Genomic DNA, 19,691 nt, shown 5'->3' on the forward strand with positions numbered 1-19,691 from the left:
ATAATATATCTTGTTTCCCAGGAGGGAGGATGAGAGGAATGGACTTCACAGATATGATTCTCCTAAACCATTGCATTTGGTAATGCAGGGTCTGTAGCCATGCAGGACTGTCCTTCACTCCTGCTGCTTCCCAGAAGTCTCTGGATCGATGTGTACTGAACTCTTGCACTTCCCTCAGCATCAACGAGCCACTTGCCTTGGCTTTAGCTGCACAATCCCAATTCCTGCTCAGTCCATGGGTGCATGTAGTGCCCAGGACAGTTGTCCACAGGGAACCCTGTGGGTCCTGGCTGTGTGTGACAATAGCTCGTGCTTCCTTCCCATCCCTGAGGTTCAGATCTTCCATGTATGCCGGCGAGGGCCAGGCATGGTGGGTGGTGAGAAGTGCTGGCTTGCTCAGGGATGATTCTATTTGATCTCCAGGTGGGACTGGGCAATGAGAGGCTCACCACAGAGTGGTTTTTGTGCTGCCTGAGTCCCACAGTGAAAGCTTTTGAGTTACAGAATTAAATGAAAATTATATATGCAAATAACACGCTTTTATTCCATAGATTCCAGTATCTACAGTTCAATTTAAGCACTGGTTTTCCTTCCTGTCCAGCTGAGGTGCTCAGGCAGTGCTGATGCCACTTCCTGCTTGGTAACTTGTCACCTTGTTTGTACAGCAATAACCCTGCAGTCAGAGAGCATTGCTGAACCTCTGAAAGGCTGTTTGTAATTTGGAGTTGTGGAAGGAAGTGTGGATAATCTCCTCCCTGCTCCCATCTCCAGATGAAGGACTGCAAAGTCCCAGAGGCAGAACTTGCCTTTGATCTGGGTAACATGGAAATGGACATTATGGACTCAGTGCAGGTCGTGTGTGATTGTAACAGTGTGGGTTTGGATTCAATCTCTGTATCTGGTGCTTTTTGTGTCAGGATATGTCAGGAAAAGGCCAGGAGAGAGCCCAGCATCCCTCAGTCCCTGCTGAGAGCTCTCACTGACAAGGGAGCATTGCCTGGGCTCAGGGATGCAGGAATGTGCTGGTGGCGGTGTCAGTAGTGCTTCACATTCTGTTCTGACTTCCAAATGGTTCTTAATCCTCTACTTGAATTCCCATTAAACTCTCAAACCTGCTCTCCCCAGCATTATCTCATCGTGTGGTCTCATCTCCGTGTGTGCTTTGGTGCAGCTGTGCTTTGGGAATCCTGGGAGTTGGGGGTGCAGTTTGGGAAAGGACCTTAAAAACCTCCCACCATCCCAGGCTGCTCCAAGCCCTGTCCAGCCCGGCCTTGGACATTTCCAGAGATCCAGGGGCAGCCACAGCTGCTCTGGGCACCCTGTGCCAGGGCCTCCCCACCCTCCCAGGGAAGAGTTTCTTTCCAATATCTAATCTAACCCTCTGGCAGTCCTTTGTCCTGCCCATGCCCTTGGCCTAAGTCCCTCTCCTTTCTTGGGGCTCCCTTCAGCCAGGTTGTTCAACCCTGGGCTGTGCTTGATAGGAAAATGTCCCAAACCTGCATTTTCCCTGGATAGACATTACATGAAGAAATTCTTAGCTTTTCCTTGCCTCCACACCTTTGTTACATCTGGCTGGCAGGTCTGGAACATTCTGGGGGCTCCTGAACTCTTCAAGATCTGGGTGCTCAGGGAACGCTGCTCCCACAGGAAGTTTCTCAGGACAGGACACAAGTGACAGTGCAGCGCAGGCTGTGGTGGTGACTTTGTGGCACAGCCCCTTTCCCTTGTCCCTCGAGGGTGGCACAGGTGTGTCTGTACCAGCCCAGGTTTGGGACAGCAGGATCAACACCTGGCTCCAGCCCACGGAGCTCCGGCAGCACCAAGTTCCTGTTGAAATGTGGGAATTGCTGCTGCCACATGGGCAGGCTGCCACTGTCCTCTGGTCATTTGATCTCTCAAAGAGCCTCACCTGGCCCCGTGTTGGGCCGTGCCAGCCCCGAGGGGGCACAAAGGCCCCGACTGTGGCTCCTGCCCATCCCGGGGGTGAGCAGGAAGAGCCGCACCAGGCACTGACAGCAGCGCTCAGCTCCTGCTCTGGCCTCAGGTTTCCCCCTCCTGCAGAGCCCCGTGGCTGTGAGGGACAGGTATTTATGTCCCACAGACACACGTTTAGCTTTCCCAGGTGTGCCTGGAGCCGGGACCATGCCCAGTCTGTTCATGGGCAGGAGGCAGAGGAGCAGCAGCCAGGTCCTCACCTGAAGTGGAGGATGGAAGGAGGGGACGGTGCCAGCCGTGCTGCTCCTGCAGTGAGTATTCCCTGTTCCTGCAATGATGTGATATTCCCTGTTCCTGCAGTGAGCATTCCCTGTTCCTGCAATGATATTCCCTGTTCCTGCAGGGAGCATTCCCTGTTCCTGCAGTGATATTCCCTGTTCCTGCAATGATATTCCCTGTTCCTGTAGTGATATTCCCTGTTCCTGCAGTGAGTATTCCCTGTTCCTGTAATGATGTGATATTCCCTGTTCCTGCAGTGAGCATTCCCTGTTCCAGCAGCTCCTGGGCAAAGGCTGGCTCTGTCCTTCGTCTGGGACTTGACTTTGGACAAGGGTGTGACAGGACAAAGGGAATGGCTTCCCACTGCCAGAGGGCAGGGTTAAATGGGATACAAGGAAGGAATGCCTTCCTGTGAAGATGGGGAGGCCTTGGCACAGGGTGCCAGAGAAGCTGTGGCTACCCCTGGATCCCTGGAAGTGTCCCAGGCCAGGTTGGACAGGGCTTGGAACAGCCTGGGACAGTGGAAGGTGTCAGGGGGTGGCACTGAATGGGCTTTGGGGTCCCTTCCAACCCAAACCAGTCCAGGTTTCCATGATTCTAACTCAGACAGTGCCTACTCTGTGCTTGCCTGATCCCCCTCCAGACGGGCTGAACTCCTGCCATTCCCACAGATCCTGGCAGGATTTTGTTCATCCCCAGCACCCCCAGTTCAGCTCCTGCCAGGCAGGATTGAGGTGCCTTGGAGGTGCCTGGGCTTACCTGGGGTGAACAAGTTAGGTACCAGGGCAGAGGAGCCACGGCTGAGGTGCTCAGGGTGGGTGTGAGCTGTGCCCTGCCGAGGGCTGGGAGCTGCTGGAGCTCTTTAGCTGCACCTTTCCCATCAGAGGGAATTCCACTGATTATTGAAAACCTGCCAGTTACTGCAGGGCTGGGGCTCTGCTCTGCTGGAATTGATAGGATTTCAGATATGAGCAGTTCTAATTCATTGCTTTTCTGGGGGAATAATCTGGAAGTTCCCTGTTTCCAGTAAAGATCCATAGCTGTCCCCAAGGCTGGATGAGCCCATCCTCGTGCAGCTGGAACACATGTAATCCTGGGCATGGATTGAATTTCTCTGTCCTTCAGAGGATTGAGAAACAGGTTATTTTTAAAATGTGGGCTGTGTTTGAGATTATTGAAAGCACATTTTCTGCTTTGTAAAAATCCCATTATGTGCCATGAAGTTAAATTTAATTGCTTCAATATAAGAATTAAAGTAAATTAACAGAGCCAATAGAAATGTCACAGCACTGCCAAGCTCTTTTCCTAGGTCTCATGGAGAACAACTTAGCAAGAAAATCCAGCACAGCCAAGCACAGGGAGAGGAACAGAAGCAGGGTCACTCCACACAGGGTCTGATTCCAATACTGACAGTCCCACTGGGAACATCTGCTGTAAACCATAATAATTTAATTTGTTGTTCCCTGTGTCTGGAAAGCTGCTGCTCCAGCCCTGCCCTGGGGGCTTTGCAGCTTTTCTGGCTGTGGCAGTGCTGGCTACCAGGATGCTGGATCTGGAATTCCAGCACTGTGGGATAAAGGCTCCGTTATTCCAGGTGCTTGCAATGGTTTGGCAGCTCTGCACTCCAACCAGTTCGCACAAGGATTTGTGCCATCAGCTGGAAACACATTGATGAAGAAGAATTGGCAGAAGGGTCAATTTTAACTTCTGTTCCTCCTTCTTTTGCCCTGGCTCCCAGGACAGGAGGGCCACAGCACACTGCCCAGCTCCCTCCAGGACCTTCTGGATCATCTTGTCCATTGCCTTGCTGTTTTTTGCAGTTGTTGGTGTCATTCTTGTGGGGGTTCCCAGCTTCTCCCCCAGCTCTGCCCAGGTAAGGGATCTTGATCTGGGCAGGAAGCCTCCTCCTGCCTGCAGCACTGAGCTGTGTGGGAAGCAGTTCCCAGGAGGGATGGTTGGGCTGGATCAGTCCTGGGCAACGCAGGAAGGTGCAGGGAGGTGGCAGAGGCTGGGAGTCCCCGGGTCCTTTCCTCCAGCACCTGGTGCCTCTGGCATGAGGGGCACTAGAGGTGAGGATGGAGTCGTGGATCATCCTTTCTGTGGGTCAGAGCCTCCTCCTCTCCACTGCTGAACCAGACAAGGAGCAGGGGCCAGCACAGGGCCAGCTGGGGATGGTGGTGGGAGATGCTGCCCACACAAGCACGGAGCAGCTGATGATGGGTGCTGCCCTCCCACTCCTCATGCCCAGGCTGGCTCCCAGCTCGTCCGAGTGACACTCCAGGGCCAGCAGGACCCGCTGAGGAACCAGACAGCCGTGGTGGACAAGGCCAGGAGCACCATCACCTACTACATCACCTCACAGAGCAACCTGAGCTCCGTGGTGCTGTACGACAGCAGGAACGTGAGTGCTGGGGTATCTCTGCCTCCTCAGCTCCTGTTTGCTGCTTTCTCTGCACCTTTAGTCATGCAACACGGAGCAGGGGAAAGGAGAATGTCCGCTTCAGGGGTTTCCTGGGACAGGGGTGGGTGTGTGCTGCCTGCTCCACATCAGGGGCACATCTGTTCATAGGGCTACGTGTGCTACAAGCCACTGGAGCAGCGAGCCTGCTACCTGAGGAGGATGGACCCCTGGGACCTGCAGACCCTGCAGCTACCTCTCAACACCTCTGAGCACAGAGTGAGCAGCTGCTGCAGCATTCCCGGGATAGCTGGGGGATGGATTGAGCTTTGCACAGGGTCGCTGGATGTTCTCCCCTGCGTGGATTTGCAGGGGTGACTCTCCACCCCCAAGGACCCAGGACAGGTCTCTCCCAGCTGGGGGAGCAGTGGCAGCCCCTGTTCTGAGGGATTCATTGCTCCCAGGAGCAGAGCTGTGCCCCCAGGCTGGGCTCTGAGCCAGCTCTGAGCAGCAGCTCCTGGGTTTATCCATACCCTGACTCCCGTGGGAAGCAGCTGAGCTGCAGGCTGGGGCAGGGGGATGTGTCCCATGGAGATGAATAGCAGGGCTCCTGCAGGACCTGCTCCCACTGGATTCTGTTACCTGCTCAAAAATCTGGGGGAGGAAAAACAAAGGGGGCTTGTTACCAACTCCCAGGGAAGAAAGTTGGAGGCAATCACGTATAGGGACCCTCAGAACAAAATGTCAGTGGATGCCTGGGCAGGGGCAGATTCCATTTCCAGAAGACAGAAAGCCCCATTTTTTTGTGTCTCTGCCATCTGCTATCCATTTCCTCCAGTGGCTCCTTGGTCCTCACCTTACTCCCAGAGAAGTGTAGGAACACAGGCTCACAAAGGGGATGCAGGGAGAGGAAAGCACCAGCCCAGTCCTGAGGCTTCTAAATGGAAGTAAAACTTAGTAGTGCTGGGGTTGCCAGCAACCCACAGAGAGAAAAGGAGACCTGGCAGCCTCAGCCTGGGAGCTGGGGCAACTGGCAGGAGAAACCTGCTGGGGTACAGAGCATTCCTGGGGTGCTCTGGGAGCCACAGCAGGGCTGTGGGGCCGGGGGGGAGGGGGCAAAATGCCTTGGGAAGAACCAACGGGGACGTTTCTTTCAGGCTGAGCAGCTGCTGCAGCACAACAACCAGACCAAGTTCTACCGGGAGTTCCTGGGCATTGTGGCAGGGGAGCAGGTGGAGCCCAGGGGCCTGGGGGAGGCTGTGCAGACCCTGTGTGAGCACACATCCATCTTCTGGGTGCGGAGAGGGCACGGTAAGTGGGGCAGCTCCCTTGGCAGGGGAAGCAAGAGCTTTTCTAGCACCTCTAAGAGGATCAGGCTCTGCTGCACAGCAGCTGATGCATCCCAGGACAGGCTGCCAAGGCCCAGGACAGGGACTGGTGACCTCTAGTGCAAAATCAGACCATTGTTCACCATCTCAGAGTGCTGGCTCGTACCCACCCTCTGTCCTGAGCCGTAGCACTGGGATGGGCCCTGAGCCTCTGCCCCAGCCAGCACTCAGAGCTGTCCCCTGAGACATCACTGGTTAATCCCTGTCACCTTCCTCCTCAGCCAAAGCAGCCTGCTGAGCTGTCAGCCTGCTCTGTCTCACTCCAGCTTTAATAAGAAAGGTCATTCCCTGAGGCTATCCCCTTGCTTGGCTCCCCAGGGACTCCATAGCTGCAGGACCAAAGCATCCCTGGGGACCCTGCAGCTGCAGGATCAAAGCATTGCTCTCACTGCTGTCCTTGCTCGTTGGCAGGGCCAGGGAGGCAGCGCCTCATCTACCTGTGCATTGACATCTGCTTCCCCAGCAACATCTGTGTGTCCATCTGCTTCTATTACCTGCCCGAGTAAGTGCTGCAGCCACGGCCGCCCTCTCTGCCCTCACACTTGAACTGGATTCCCAAAAAGCCTCTAACTTCCACGAGGAAGGGAACACCTACAACATCCCCAGAGCTTCCTGCTGATTCCGTGCTGTAGGTCAGGAGAGTTTAGAGAAACAGGAGGAAACAGGAGGCCTCTGCTCAGCACTGTCAGCACAGACACTGCAGCTCTGCTCCAGGGCTGTGCCTCGTCCGTAGGAATTAGGAGATCCAGGCCTAGAGGAATCCCAGGAAGGAGCTGGAGTTTTGGGGCTCCAGGCTCTGTTCAACACAAGGTGGTTGTTGTTACATCTGGGGGGTGGTTGGCTTTAGGAGAGCAGATCTCCAAGTCACTCTGTGAAACACTTTGAATAAAGGGATTGCAAACCAAGACAAGAACTGCTTCTCCTCTTTGCTCAGCCTTTCCCATCACTTGCAAAGGCTGACTTTTATTTTTTTCCCACTCTGGGGTACAAGAACATCCAAAGCTGTCAGCAGTCGATGCCCCAAGGATTCCTGCAGCTGAACTGTACCCATGTCTCTGCAGTGGGATCGTGCCTCCCTCTCCCATTCCCTCCCTCAGCGGCCACACACATTTCAGAATGTCCTGCCTGCAGCTGAAGCCTGGTCTCACCTCAGGCAGCTGCAGCTGCTCCTGTCAGAGCCCCAGCCCTCTCCATGTGGGAGGGGATGGGTACAGTGCATGTCCCAGGCTCTGGAGAGGGTCTGGCAAGGCAAGGGGAAACAAGCAGAGGTCCTGTCCTTGCCACATGTGCCCGTTATCCCAACACGCTGTCGTTGAAGGCCAGGCAGACCACGGCTTTCTGGTGGCCACTGTATTCCCTTTTGATCTCTCCTGTCTCCACACACCACAGTCTGGCCAGGTTATCAGAGGAGGCTGGAACAGAGAGTGAAAAGAAGAGTGGGACATATATTACCTTTTAAATTTCTTTTTTACTATTATTATTTCCTCTTGTTTCATTCAGCCATCCTTAGGGCTGGTGATGACCAGCAGGGCAGAGCAGCTCAGTGCATTTCTCTGTATGTGGGGTTTAATAGTTTTGGAGAGCAAGTGAGTGTGAAAATGACCACAGGTATGTTTAAGGGACTGACACACTGTGAACTGTGAGATGAACAGCACAGCTGGACATCTCCTCTCCAATTCCAACAGCTGCCCCACTGCAGCAGCACAAAATGCTCCAGAGAGCAGAACTGGGTGCTCCCACCTCACACCCCCTGTGCCCCAGGCTCTGGCCATGTCCCAGTCAGGGTAACTGGGACAGCCCCTGGCTGCTGCAGGTCCCTGGCACAGCCCAGGTGCTGCCTCACCTGTGACAATGTACTGGGAGTCCCCAGAGAAGGCACAGTCCCACATCCAGCCCCGGGATGTCTCCCCAGGGTTGTTGCTCTTAATGCTCAGCTCTGTCATCAGAGAGAAGTTTGAAGTCCTCCAGATCTTGCACGTCTGATCTGCAGAACAGGTGGCCAGGAGCCTGCAAGTAGGAGACATGTGAGGGCAACCTCATCAGTCACTGTCCCCCTGTGGGCCTCCTGTCACCACAGACCTGGGCCAGGGCCAGTGACAGCCTGGAGACCTGCCCCACTGCAATCAGATCTCCTTACACCTGCACAGTCTGTTAGGAGATTGAACAGACTCATGAAGGAGCTCCCACTGCAGCACCTGGATCCCAGCTGTAGAACAGCTCACGGCTGCAAACCTTGCTGAGCTCAGGGAGCTCCGTGGGACACCCCTGACAGCAACCCCGTGGTGCCACAGCCCCTGCCTCCTGTCCCGCTCCTCCCTGGGGACCTGCAGGATGGAGCCAGCAACGGCCACAGCTGGAGGCACAGCTGGCCCCTGCCTGCCAGGAAAGGCCCGTGTTTGCCCTGGGAGGGAGGTGAGGGGCTCCACACTCACGTGGAGTCGGGGCTGAACTTGCACTGCAGGGCGTAGCGGTTGTGGGCCGGGATCTTGGTTTTGGGGATCAGCTGCGTCACCTCCTCACCGATTCCGCCCGTCAGGTTCCACACGTAGCAGTTTCCCTGCAGAGACACAGCGGGATCTGTGTCCAGGCTGCTGGATGCCCACCCAAACCCAGCCCAGCTCCCACCCAAGCAGGGCTCACCGAGCTGTTCACAGCTGCCATGTAACTGGCATCGGGGTCGATGTGCACCGAGTTCACCGACACCTCGGGCTCGGGGATCAGCTGCTCGTTGTGGTCAGTCTTCAGGTCCCAGATGTGGATGGCCCCGCTCTGGTCGCCCACGATAAGCTCTGCCTGCAGGGACACACGGCCTGGAGCTGCCACCCACGTCGAGAGCCCATGCAACACCACTGCAGCCAGGCTCTGGGTTTAAGCAGCAAGGTCCTGTCCTGCCTCTTCTCTCCCCAGCTCAGGGCTGGTTCCCATCCTGGCTGTCCCAGCTGACACTCTGCAAAAGGCAGTCTTCCTCCCCAGAAGGGTTTGCTGATTTTGTCAACCCCAGAGCAAACAGAGCTGTCCCAGTTCCAGGGCTGTGGCACAGCTACAGCTCCACAGGAGCCAAGTGGTTTTCAGCATGTCTGAGAGGCAGCATTAAGGGGCACGTTGGCCACTGAACAACTGAAGCACTCAAGGCTGCAGATACCTGAAAAAACACAAGCTGAAGTGGGTTTTTCTCTCTCTCACCCCTTCTCAGGGGAAGGACAAGAGCCAAGGGCAGGAGTCCTGGCTCTGATCCCATGCTCAGAGCAGACAATGCTGGCATGTCTCCACTCAAACCAGGCCTTTATTGACAGCCCTGCGCTGGCCATAATTTTAGCAGAATCCCTAGAGGAGATCAGGTCATCAGGCACAGCTAATCCTGTCCCTGGGAGCAGAGGCTGGTTCCGAGGAGACAAACACCACTCAGTGTATTTATCTGACTGCACAAAAGTCTCTTCTAGGCTCCTCAACCCTCAGCCCCTTCTAAGCAGGTGTAAATGCTGAGTCCAAAGTTTTCATGGCTTTACTCAGGCCATGAGAAATCTCTGTGGATAATTGGATCAGCATCTCTCCAGAGGGAACTGCAGAGCCGCAGAACTGTCCCAACAAATGCTGCCACCTTTGGTCTAACTAACCACCTTCTGCTCACAAGCCAACACTCTGCACCTCATTAGCACTTGGTCAGGGATTATTTCCTATCTAAGACCTATATTCAGCAATATTTATCTAACAGAACACACTCTCACAGCACTAACACTACAAGAGCATTTGGATAGTCTGGTCCAAATAACCGATCTCAAATTTAGCCTGAAATTCCTGATTTGCAAAATTAAACCTTTGCCAAAGGAAAAGCAAGGGAATATTTCCATTACTCAGGATTTTACAGAGGTTTGCATGGCCCTGTCTGCAGGCAAAACCACATCCCGACAAGCCCAGCCCAGCCCAGCCAGGCCATTAACACTGATTGATCCCTATTGATTTCCCTAATCCTGTTCCCTTCAGCCTCTTCAAGAGCTCCCAGTCTCCCTCTGCTCAGCAAGAGCTGCTGAACCCACTGGTGAACATCAACCAAACTTGACTTGAAGGGAATCACGGCCAAAAGCCCCAGGATGCTTTTCCTTGGCAGTGTTGTCACCCTCAAGCTGCCCCCACTGTCCCAGCTTTGCTCCCATCACATTCCCAGTGATGTTCGGGGGCAGAGCCCTCTCCAAGGGCATTTCCTCCCATGGGATGAGCTCAGTGCAGCCCCTGTGCTGTCCCTTTGCAACAGCCACCAGGTGATCAGCACAAGCACACCGCGTGAAAGCCCCCAAGCCATGTCCTGTTGTACCCCCTCTTCTGCTGGGACACATCTCTGCACCCCTCAGGTTTACCCAGAGGAGCCACAAGAACAGGCTGCTCAGACAAGATGCGGCTGCCCCTGGATCCCTGGAAGCATCCAAAGCCAGGTTGGATGGGGCTTGGAGCACCATGGGATGTCCCAGCCCACGGTAAGGAGTGGGATGGGGTGAGCTTTAAGCACTGATCCACAGGATTCTCTGAGCTGGGAAGCACCAGAGGAGGCAGCTTCCTTACCTGGTTGGGATGCAGGCAGACACAGTTGATGGGAGCGTTCACCTGGAAAATGCGCTGGCACTGCAGGTTACGGGACCTGTGACAGAGCAAGGCAGGAGTGCTCAGGGCTGTGAGATCGGCCCCACAGCCCGGGGGTGCTGCCGCACGGGGGGAACCCCCGTGCCCACCTGAGATCCCAGATGCGAGCCATGCAGTCCTCCCCACCCGTGTACATCCAGCGCCCGTCCTCGTGGAACCCCACCGAGGTGATGTTCTTGCTCACGCCGTCGTAGTTGATGACGGGGTTGGGGTTGTTGGAGTTGAGGTCGTACATGCGGATGTGCTGGTACCCTGCGAGCACCGGGCAGCGCCTGAGCACCGGCTCGGTGCCCGGTATGCCCGGCGGGGAAGGAGCGCTCACCTGCGGCTGCGATCATGCTCCGGTCCGGTGTGATCTCCAGGGCGTTCACCTGCTGCGGCCGCCGTTAAGGTCGGTACGGAGCCATCACCGGGCCCGAACGCGGGGACGGCCCCAGCTGCCGGGGCGGCGGGGAAGGAAGGATACGGAGTCCTGGTGCTGCACCGTGCGGGTGCAGATGCCGCTGTGCGCCTGCCAAAACCGCACCGTGTGGTCGTAGCCGGCCGTGGCCAGGATGACCGGGTCGCTGCCCACCGTGCCCTGCGCCGCGTTCATGGTGCCGCCGCGCCCCGTCCGCGCTCGGGGGGACTCCCTAAAGCCTGCGCGGTCTCTCTCACGCCGCGGAGACTCAGTCCGGCCCGCGGGTCTCCCTCACCCCGTGTCCCCCCGGTCTCGGTTCCGGTCCCGGTTCCGGTCCTGGTCCCTTCACATTCCTGGCTCCGCGCATGCGCGTCGTGCCTCCCGAGAGCGCCGCTGGCCTCGTCCGGCGGGAGTGCGCATGCGCGGCGGTGGGGTGAGGGACGGACCATGGCTGGGACGTGGGGGGAGCGACGGGCGAGACCACGGCGGGCGGGGAGGGGGAGAGAGCGCTCGCAGCGGCACCACCAGAGGGCGCAGTGCTGGAAACGGGACACGGGACATGGGACGTGGGACATGGGATATGGGATATGGGATGTGGGATGTGGGATATGGGATGTGGGATATGGGATATGGGATATGGGATATGGGATGTGGGATATGGGATATGGGATATGGGATATGGGATATGGGATATGGGATGTGGGATACGGGATGGGGGATACGGGATATGGGATACGGGATACGGGATGTGGGATATGGGACATGGGATATGGGATATGGGATGTGGGATACGGGATACGGGATATGGGATGTGGGACGTGGGATATGGGATGTGGGATATGGGATGTGGGATGTGGGATACGGGATGTGGGATATGGGATGTGGGATGTAGGATATGGGATATGGGATATGGGATATGGGATACGGGATACAAGATATGGGATACGGGATACGGGATACGGGATACGGGATACGGGATATGGGACACAGAACACGGGACACTGGACATGGGACACTAGACATGGAACACACACTGGGCACACACTGGTCACAGGACAGGGGACACGGGACACACACTGGGCACCGGCCAGAGAGCACACACTGGGCATCGCTGGGCGGGGGCTGGCACCGGGCACACACCGAGCCCGAACGGACCTCGGGAACCGGCACCGGGCACGCACCGGGCATTGCGGAGCCGCCCCGGGGCCACCCCTTGTGCCGGTGTCCGCCCGGGCCAGGGCAGACGGCGGCTCCGCGCTGTGCCGGTGCCCGCCGCTGGGCACGGTGCCCGCTGTGTGCAGCGGGTGGCGGGGCCCGGTGCATCCCTCCTCACTTACCGCACCGGCGGGCACCGGGCCCTTTAAGAGCGGCGGCGGCGGCGGCCGTGCCCGCTCCCGCTCCCGTGCCCGCTCCCGGCGGTGCCCGCGGCCGCCCCGCACCTGCCGGTAAGGACCGGGGGAGCGGGGAACGCTCGGGGCCGGGGGATGCCCGGGCCTGGCGCAGGGATGCCCGGGGCCGCAGCGGTGGGGACCGGTGCCGGGAGGATGGGGAGGGATGCTCGGGGGGATGCAGGGCCCCGGTGCCGCAGGGAAGCGCGGGGAGGATGCAGGGATGCTCGGGAGCATGCAGGGATGCTCGGGATGCTCGGGAGGATGCAGGTATGCCCGGGGCCGCAGGGGTGCCCATTAGAGCCTGGAGGGTGCGGTGGAGTGTGGGAATGCCCAAGGGATGTCCTTGCTGTGGGGTGTTGAGGGGTGTGCCGGGTTTGGGGGGGGTGGGTGGTGCCCCGCAGCACAGAGGGATGGGTGGGGTGTGGAAAGGGTCCCTTGTGCCCAGGGGCTATTCCGTGTGTGCTCCAGTACCCCGGGAGGGAACGGGATGGGACAGGGACCGGTTCTGCTCAGGGATGAGGGAACAGTCCCTTCCTGCTGCCATGGGGCTGTAGCCCCACAGGGGAGTCCCCGGCTGTGGGGCCGCAGCCCCGTGGCCTCTGGCGAGGGGCAGCTCATCCCAGAGGGTAGCACAGGCTGGCAGCAGGGGATGGTGACGTCCAGGCTGGCCGTGGAATGCTCTGGAAACACGTGAGAGTGTGCACGTGTGTGTGAGCGTGCATTCGAAGCGTGGCCGGAGCAGCATCGCTGCCCATGGCTGCACTGTCGGGAGTGCCGGGGCACGGGGGATTGGCGTGGAAACAGTGCCGGGGAGCACCGGAGCGTCGCTGCGGGCAGCTCGGTGGCACCCGAGACCCTCGCTGCCAGTCCGTGGAATGCGGTGACCCCTGCCACCCCCGGGACGCTCGTTCCTTCCTCCCCCCTCCCACCACGACCCTGCCTTCTCCAGGCTGGGGTTCGGGTTTGTTCGCTTCCACCCTCCTCTCCTCGGGGCTCTGGAAGGTAAGCGGGGAGCTGGGCTGGATGCAGGGGGCTGGCAGCAAAACCCACGTGGGCAGCGTGGAGGCAGGGAGGGGCACGGAGGCTGCGGGCCCTGCTCGCCCCGCTGCCGGTGGAACGGTGAGTCAGCCTGGCCGAGCCTCCCGGGGCCCGTGCCAGCGCCGTCCCCCACAAGATGTGACCTTAATAAATACGAGGTGCCGGGTTAGAGGGGCGGCATCCATCAGCTGAGCCTTCGCTGCCCAGGGATGTCCCCGTGGCGCAGGGAGGTGGCCCCTGGCTGCCCCCGGCACCCCTTGGGACTCCCCCCCGCCTCCATCCAGCGCCCATCCCGCCTGCTCTCACCCTGCTTGTGCCCGGGAGCTCCAGCCCTGGGAACCTGCCCTATTTAAATAAGATAACGTGCATTAAAAACACCGAATCCTGGCGAGCTGACAGAGTCTGTCTAAATATTTATCCCTGTTCCGATCAGGCGCTGTGTTCCCATGACAGCGCCATTAGCACTTGGCATATTTATGGCCTTCCTGGGTGCTGGGCTCCCCATGCTGCGTGCCCAGGGGCCACTGACGCCCCTCCCGTGTCCCTTCTGTGCACCCAGTGGTGACCCCTGGGCTGGCAGCCATCTCCAGCCTGGCACATCCCTGCCGGGGTGTGCTGGAGCTGCCAGAAATATCCCGAGCTGGGCACGGCAGGGAGCGGGTACCACATTTGTCCCCCGCAGCACAGGAGCTGCAGTGCCACGGGGTACCTTGTCCATGCAGAGAAGGAGCGCAGGAAACAGCCTGCTCCCCAAAAACCGGCTCCCGCCCCTCCTCCTGCCCACGGGCACCGAGGGACCGGGTACCCGCGGGAACCGGGCGATGGGGATGGAGCAGGGATGCTCCAGCTCCGTCCTGCACATCGCTGTGCTGCCCTGGGACCTGGCCTTGCTGGGGCCTCGTGCTCTGGGGACAGCACGTCCTGCTGCCCGAGGGGGTCCCGGGCGCTGCAGCCCCTGCACCCAGCGGCAGAGGAGGGGGAGCGCGTCGGGAGGGATTAGGGCTGTGTCTGGAAAAAGGCTCATTCGGAGCCGGAGGCTCAGCGCGGCTCTACCCCGTGCCACCGCTCTGGCAACACAAACAAAACCCTCGCGATCAGCTGAGCCGCTTGGGCACCCGCTGCTGCCAAAACCTGCTTTTCGCTTCCCCGATCTGCCGGCTCTGAATTTAACCCTGAGCTCGGGTGTGTTTGGGTGGCAGCTCACCAGAAGGGCTGCGGGGGGACGGCGCTGCCCCGGCCTCACCGAACACACCAGAACCGGAGAAAGAGGAGAAAGAAAGGGCAGGAGTGATGCCGGTGTGTGGCTCCCAGGAGGATCCGTGTGGGTCCCAAGGGGGTCTGGGCTGCCACCCTCACCCTGCCGGTGCCGCGGCTGCGCCGGGGATCCCCGGAGCATCCCGGTGCTGGCATGTGCCTGGATGGCTCCCAATCTCCTCTTCCCTACCCGCAGGGATGCACCGTGCCCATCCCGTGACGCCAACCCACCCAGCCACCCTGTGACACGGCCCCTGGCTCGGGGGTGACCCCGCAGCCCGAAGGGATCCCCGGTGGGGACCTGCTCTGCAGCCACCGCCCTGTTTGCTCCGGCACCGGCCTCACCCGGGCAGGCAGAGGGAGAGGCGGAGCTGGCCGCTGGCCCCACGCTGGGGCACACGAGGTAGGAGGGACACGGGGCACTGCCACACACATCCCCGATGGGCACCGGGCTGGCCAGAGGGGTTGCCCCCATGTCGCCTTTCTCTGGGTCTCGTGCTGCCCTGGGCAGGGGAGCAGGGCACGGTACGTGGGGCAGGCTGGGCTCGCCTGTGCTTGGGGTCCCTCTGGCCACTGCTGGTCGTGGAGTAGCAGACCAGTGTGTGTCCCCAGAGATCCCAGAGATGGCCTTCCAGCGGAGCCACCGGCTGAACCTGCTGCGCCTCGTTGTGCTGCTCCTCGTGGCCTTGGCTGGCATCAAGTTCCTCTTCCGTGACAGGTGAGGTGACAGCAGGACCCCGAGGGGGACAGGATCTGTGGCACCCCCCCCCGGGCTGTGCTCCTGTGGTGCCTGGTGCTGGGGACAGCTGGTGCCCCCATAACCCCATGGGCACCCCCACTGCTGCTCCACTCCTTGCAGCTTTACCCTGGAGCTGCACAAGCACGTCAACAAGGACAGCGGGTTCTGGGGGGACACAGGTGACATCGTCCAGGACATCATCCCCCAGAGCCAGGTTCTGGAGGTCCCTGCAGCAAAGATGGCCCTGAAGCAAAAGCAGCAGGTCCCCAGGGATGTCAGTGCCACCGACATGAGGCTGGTCCACCTGGACCTCAAGGGAGCTGCACCCAGAGTCTCCTACCTGGAACAGGTGAGGATGCCCGGGGGAGGAGGAGCCAAGGAGGGGATGGCGCTGACAGGGTCCTGCTGACACCCTGACTGTGCCATCCCCACCGCTGAGCCCACCCTGCCCACCCTGCAGGTGTTCCCCCTCCTGTCCCAGCTGGGAGCCAACGGCGTCCTCATCGAGTACGAGGACATGTTCCCCTTCAAGGGGGAGCTGGAAATCCTCAGGTCCCCGTACGCTTACAGGTGAGCAGGGCTCACGCAAGGCTGTGTGCTGAGCTGACTGTGGGGCTTGTGGCCCCCGCAGGTCCCAGTGTGCCAGGGGCTGGGTGTGACCCACCTGGCCCCGTGCCCACGATAACCATGGCCAGAGTGCCAGGCTGGGCGGCTGGGCAGAACAGCTTCCTGCCCTGACAGGTCAATATTTGTGCCCCCCATTAAAGTGCACACAGGTGCGGGGGCAGGTGGGCAGGATGCCAGAGGAGGGGGAGGAGGGGAAAGTGTCCCCATGCTCTGCCCTGGCATCCCCTGCTGAGCCTGTCCCTGCCCTTCCAGTGAAGAGGACATCGAGCGGATCCAGCAGCTGGCGGAGCAACACAAGCTGGAGGTGGTTCCCCTGGTGCAGACATTTGGCCATGTGGAGGTAGAGGCTCCCAGTACTGCTCCCCATCCCAGATCACATGGGTTCCCCCTGGAACGTCCCCCTGATGGTTCCTCCCCACAGTTCATCCTCAAGCATGAGAAGTACCAGCACCTGCGGGAGGTCGAGCGCTTCCCCAACAGCTTCAACCCCCACATCCCAGACACCCTGGCCCTGCTGAAGAGCATCCTGTCCCAGGTGATCGAGAAGCATCGCCGCTCCACCTGGATCCACATCGGCGCAGACGAGGTGGGCAGGGGCTGTGCAGGGACCCCAGGCCTCACCCCAGGCACTGGGGATGCTCCCAGGGCTGCTGAGCATCTCCCTTCCCCCAAGTCCAGGTTTTCCATCTCGGGGAGGGGATGGACTCCAAGAACTGGATGAGCCACAACAAGGGTGATGTGGGGACCATGTACCTGAAGCACATCAAGGAGGTTCTGGGTTTCCTCGCGGCACAGTACTGGGGGCTGCGGGTGCTCATGTGGGACGACATGCTGAGGAAGATCAGCGTGGGAGCCCTGCGGGGTGAGGGGACAGGGACAGCAGTGCTGGCACCTGTGCCAGGCTCCTCAGCAGCACCCGCTCTGTTCCCACCCTGGCAGGCATTGCTCCCAGTTCCAGCAGGAACCCATGCCTTGCCCTGTGGGTCTCGGGGAAGCATGAGGAGCCCAAGGGTCCCTCCTGCTGCTGGCACCAATGTCCCCTCACTGCTGTCCCCGCAGAGTCCGGGATAGCGAAGCACGTCTCACCCGTGGTGTGGTTCTATGCACCCGACTTCGAGGCCGAGCAGATCGGTAAGGTGATGTGCCAGGTTCCTGGGGGTGGTGGGGGGGATCCCCCCTGAGCCCCCCGCAGCCCCCTGGGGACAATGGCACTGGTGGCTCCCACCTGTCTCGCTGCAGTGCCGTTCCTCACCAAGTACGTGGAGAGCGGCTTTGAGGCGGTTTGGTTCGCCAGCGCCTTCAAGGGCACCACGGGGCCGGCACAGGCCTGGACCCCACTGAGCTACCACCTGAAAAACCACCTGAGCTGGCTGAAGGTGATGCAGGCTGTGCCACGGCTGGCCCCGCTGCGCTTGCAGGGCGTCGTGCTCACCGGCTGGCAGAGGTAAGGGGTGGTGGGACCCCCATGCCCTCCTGGCGCCCGCAGAGCTGTGCTGGCACGGTGCAGAGGTGGTGGCTGTCCCTGTCCCGCAGGTACGATCACTACTCGGTGCTCTGTGAGCTGCTGCCAGTCAGCATCCCCTCTCTGGCCATCTGCCTGCAGACCCTGGTGAATGGTGAGGCCCCCAGCCCTGCCCCCAGCCCAGCCCTCACCTCCCACTGCCCTGCTGGGCAGACCACTGGGGGAAGGTGGGAGGCAGAGGAGGAAGAGCTTCAGCTCACTCGGTTTTGGGGGTGTGGTGAAGCTGGGGTGAGCCTGATGGCGAGATGTCCCATCTCTTCTGTTCCTTTCCTCTGCCTCCCAGGGGGCTTCACAGAAGAGGCAAAGAGGAAAGTCCTGGATGTGCTGGGCTTGGAGAGCGTGCAGCTGGAGCAGAGCACCTGGTGCGTGGCACGTGGTTGGGGCCATTGCATCAGAAGGGAGGCACTGGAGTGAAGTGGGAGCTTGGGCACCCAAATGCCCTGGTCCCAGACCCAGCCCAGTGCACCCCACGTGCTGAGCCCTCACCTTCTCCTTCCTTCCCCCAGCGAGGGCAGAGGAGCATTCCCTGGTGTGGAGATCTACCACATGGTGGAGCAGGTTAATGGGCACCTGAAGGAGAGCATCCTTAAGGCATTGGAGGAGGAGAGGTATCAGTGGGATTGTGCCTCTGGCCATGTTTTTCCATGGGATGGGAATGCACAGATCCCCACCCCCGGTGGCCCCTGTGCCCCCAAGTCCCTCGTGCCTCTCCAGTGCCATCAAGGGCTGGTTCAGCCCCTACCACCGGAAGCACCAGTTTGGGAACCCCCGCAACATGGAGAGCTTTGGCAACAAGGTGCTGAAGTACGTGGGGTCCTGGGGGCTGGGGGGAGTCTGCATGGGCCTGGGAGGGGTCCCCGGTTGGGCCCTGGGGTCCCTCTCAGGAGGGAGCCAGACCCCTGCTCTCCCCCCATCAGGCTCCATGATGACTGGGAGAACTTTGTGCGTGACCTGCATGCCCAGCTGGAGAGGATCTACTTCCCCGACACAGTCCAGGAGTGGATGGAGGAGAATGTCAACCCCTACCTGGACCAGCTGCGGGACCTGGTGCGGGACTACCGGGCCATCATCCGCCTCAACGGCCGGCCCAAGGCCACGTAGGGGCTGCAGCCTGCGGCTCCTGCTGCCCCCGGCTGGGCTCTGGGGGCCACCATCGCGTGTCCGTTTGCTGGTGACGGCGCTGCTGACGCCGTTTGCACTGTACAGAGCCCCTGCACTCCCCCCTCCACAATAAAGTATTTTCGTAGATACTGCTGCTTGCTGGGGGGGGTCCCCGGCTCTGCCCCCCCCCCCCCCCCCCCCCCCCCCGTGCAGTGAAAGGGAGCTTGAGCTGGTGTGGAGGGCTGGGGTCTATCCTGTGACAGCTCCTGGGCCCCTGCTCAGGCTGTGATGGAGCTAGAAGGGCTGGCAGCCACAGGGCAGAGTGTGACAGAGCTCTTGGGGACAGCCGTGTGCCTCATGCTGGCCTCGAGGGCTGGCCAAGGATCCAGCTTGTGGCTGCTGCGTGCCCAGGGTTGGGGCTGGCACCTGGGATGGAGCAGGGACAGAAGGACATGCAGGGGCACTGCCAGGCTCCCACCGGCACCCATTCCCCAAAGCCTGTGTGTGCTTTCATTCTCTGTGAATCTCTGGGTGCTGGGAAGGCTGTGAGCACAGCTTCAGCCTCCAAATTCTGCCTTCATCTCTTCCTTCTCTGCTATTCCAGCTCCCAGGCCCGTGTGCCCCCAGACCCCCCGTGTCCCGAGAGCTGGCAGAGGCTGTGCTGTGCTCCTTTCCCATCGGAAAGGCAGCTGTGCTGGGGGCATGCGTGGGGATCTCTGCGTGGGATGAGCCCTCCTGCTGCTGGTGCTGTCTCCAGTTCCCACAGTCAGGTTTCCACGTGCCTGTTGCCCGCAGCGCCCATCCTAAACCCTCTGTTCCTCAGGCTCTGCCCGTGCCGGGCGCTGGTTTCGCTTGGTGTGTGCAGGGCAGGAACGGGGACATTTCACTGCACATTCTTCTTCTGCTCTACAAAGAACCAACCCGACTTGGCAAGAGCCCGAGGGAGCCTCAGGAACGCCGGGCTGGAGCTCCTCCCGCAAAGCCCGG

At 59.9% G+C, this 19,691-nt stretch overlaps 3 protein-coding genes across 5 annotated transcripts; 2 read left to right on the plus strand and 1 right to left on the minus strand.

The window, feature by feature from the left end:
- The first annotated feature begins 344 nt into the window (after positions 1-344).
- Positions 345-6,657, plus strand: BRICD5 (BRICHOS domain containing 5). The gene is made up of 9 exons (XM_062503855.1): positions 345-377; positions 772-873; positions 1,737-1,837; positions 2,123-2,246; positions 3,953-4,087; positions 4,463-4,615; positions 4,784-4,891; positions 5,770-5,923; positions 6,412-6,657. The coding sequence occupies exons 1-9, from the start codon at positions 345-347 to the stop codon at positions 6,504-6,506; spliced, it is 1,005 nt and encodes a 334-aa protein (XP_062359839.1). The 3' UTR covers positions 6,507-6,657.
- A 273-nt stretch (positions 6,658-6,930) lies between these two features.
- On the minus strand, positions 6,931-11,374 carry MLST8 (MTOR associated protein, LST8 homolog). Of its 3 annotated transcripts, none has more exons than XM_062503365.1 (8): positions 11,099-11,374; positions 10,955-11,003; positions 10,722-10,884; positions 10,555-10,630; positions 8,641-8,793; positions 8,433-8,557; positions 7,844-8,007; positions 6,931-7,412 (listed from the first exon to the last, which is right to left on the minus strand). In XM_062503365.1, exons 1-8 carry the CDS (start codon positions 11,225-11,227, stop codon positions 7,294-7,296), a joined length of 978 nt encoding a protein of 325 aa, XP_062359349.1. In that variant the 5' UTR covers positions 11,228-11,374; the 3' UTR covers positions 6,931-7,293. The 3 variants fall into 3 exon arrangements, with proteins under 3 accessions (XP_062359349.1, XP_062359348.1, XP_062359347.1); XM_062503364.1 differs by having other exon boundaries at positions 10,955-11,006; XM_062503363.1 differs by having other exon boundaries at positions 10,722-10,904; positions 10,951-11,006.
- A 1,017-nt stretch (positions 11,375-12,391) lies between these two features.
- Positions 12,392-18,704, plus strand: LOC134050580 (hexosaminidase D-like). Its single transcript, XM_062503727.1, has 14 exons — positions 12,392-12,477; positions 15,337-15,433; positions 15,575-15,803; positions 15,915-16,024; positions 16,334-16,421; positions 16,503-16,667; positions 16,760-16,943; positions 17,141-17,212; positions 17,321-17,525; positions 17,615-17,697; positions 17,887-17,965; positions 18,110-18,211; positions 18,318-18,407; positions 18,521-18,704. The coding sequence occupies exons 2-14, from the start codon at positions 15,339-15,341 to the stop codon at positions 18,702-18,704; spliced, it is 1,686 nt and encodes a 561-aa protein (XP_062359711.1). The 5' UTR covers positions 12,392-12,477; positions 15,337-15,338.
- The last annotated feature ends 987 nt before the right edge of the window (positions 18,705-19,691 follow it).

Source organism: Cinclus cinclus, chromosome 16 (assembly GCF_963662255.1).
Source record: "Cinclus cinclus chromosome 16, bCinCin1.1, whole genome shotgun sequence".
NCBI classification, from domain to species: Eukaryota; Metazoa; Chordata; class Aves; order Passeriformes; family Cinclidae; genus Cinclus; species Cinclus cinclus.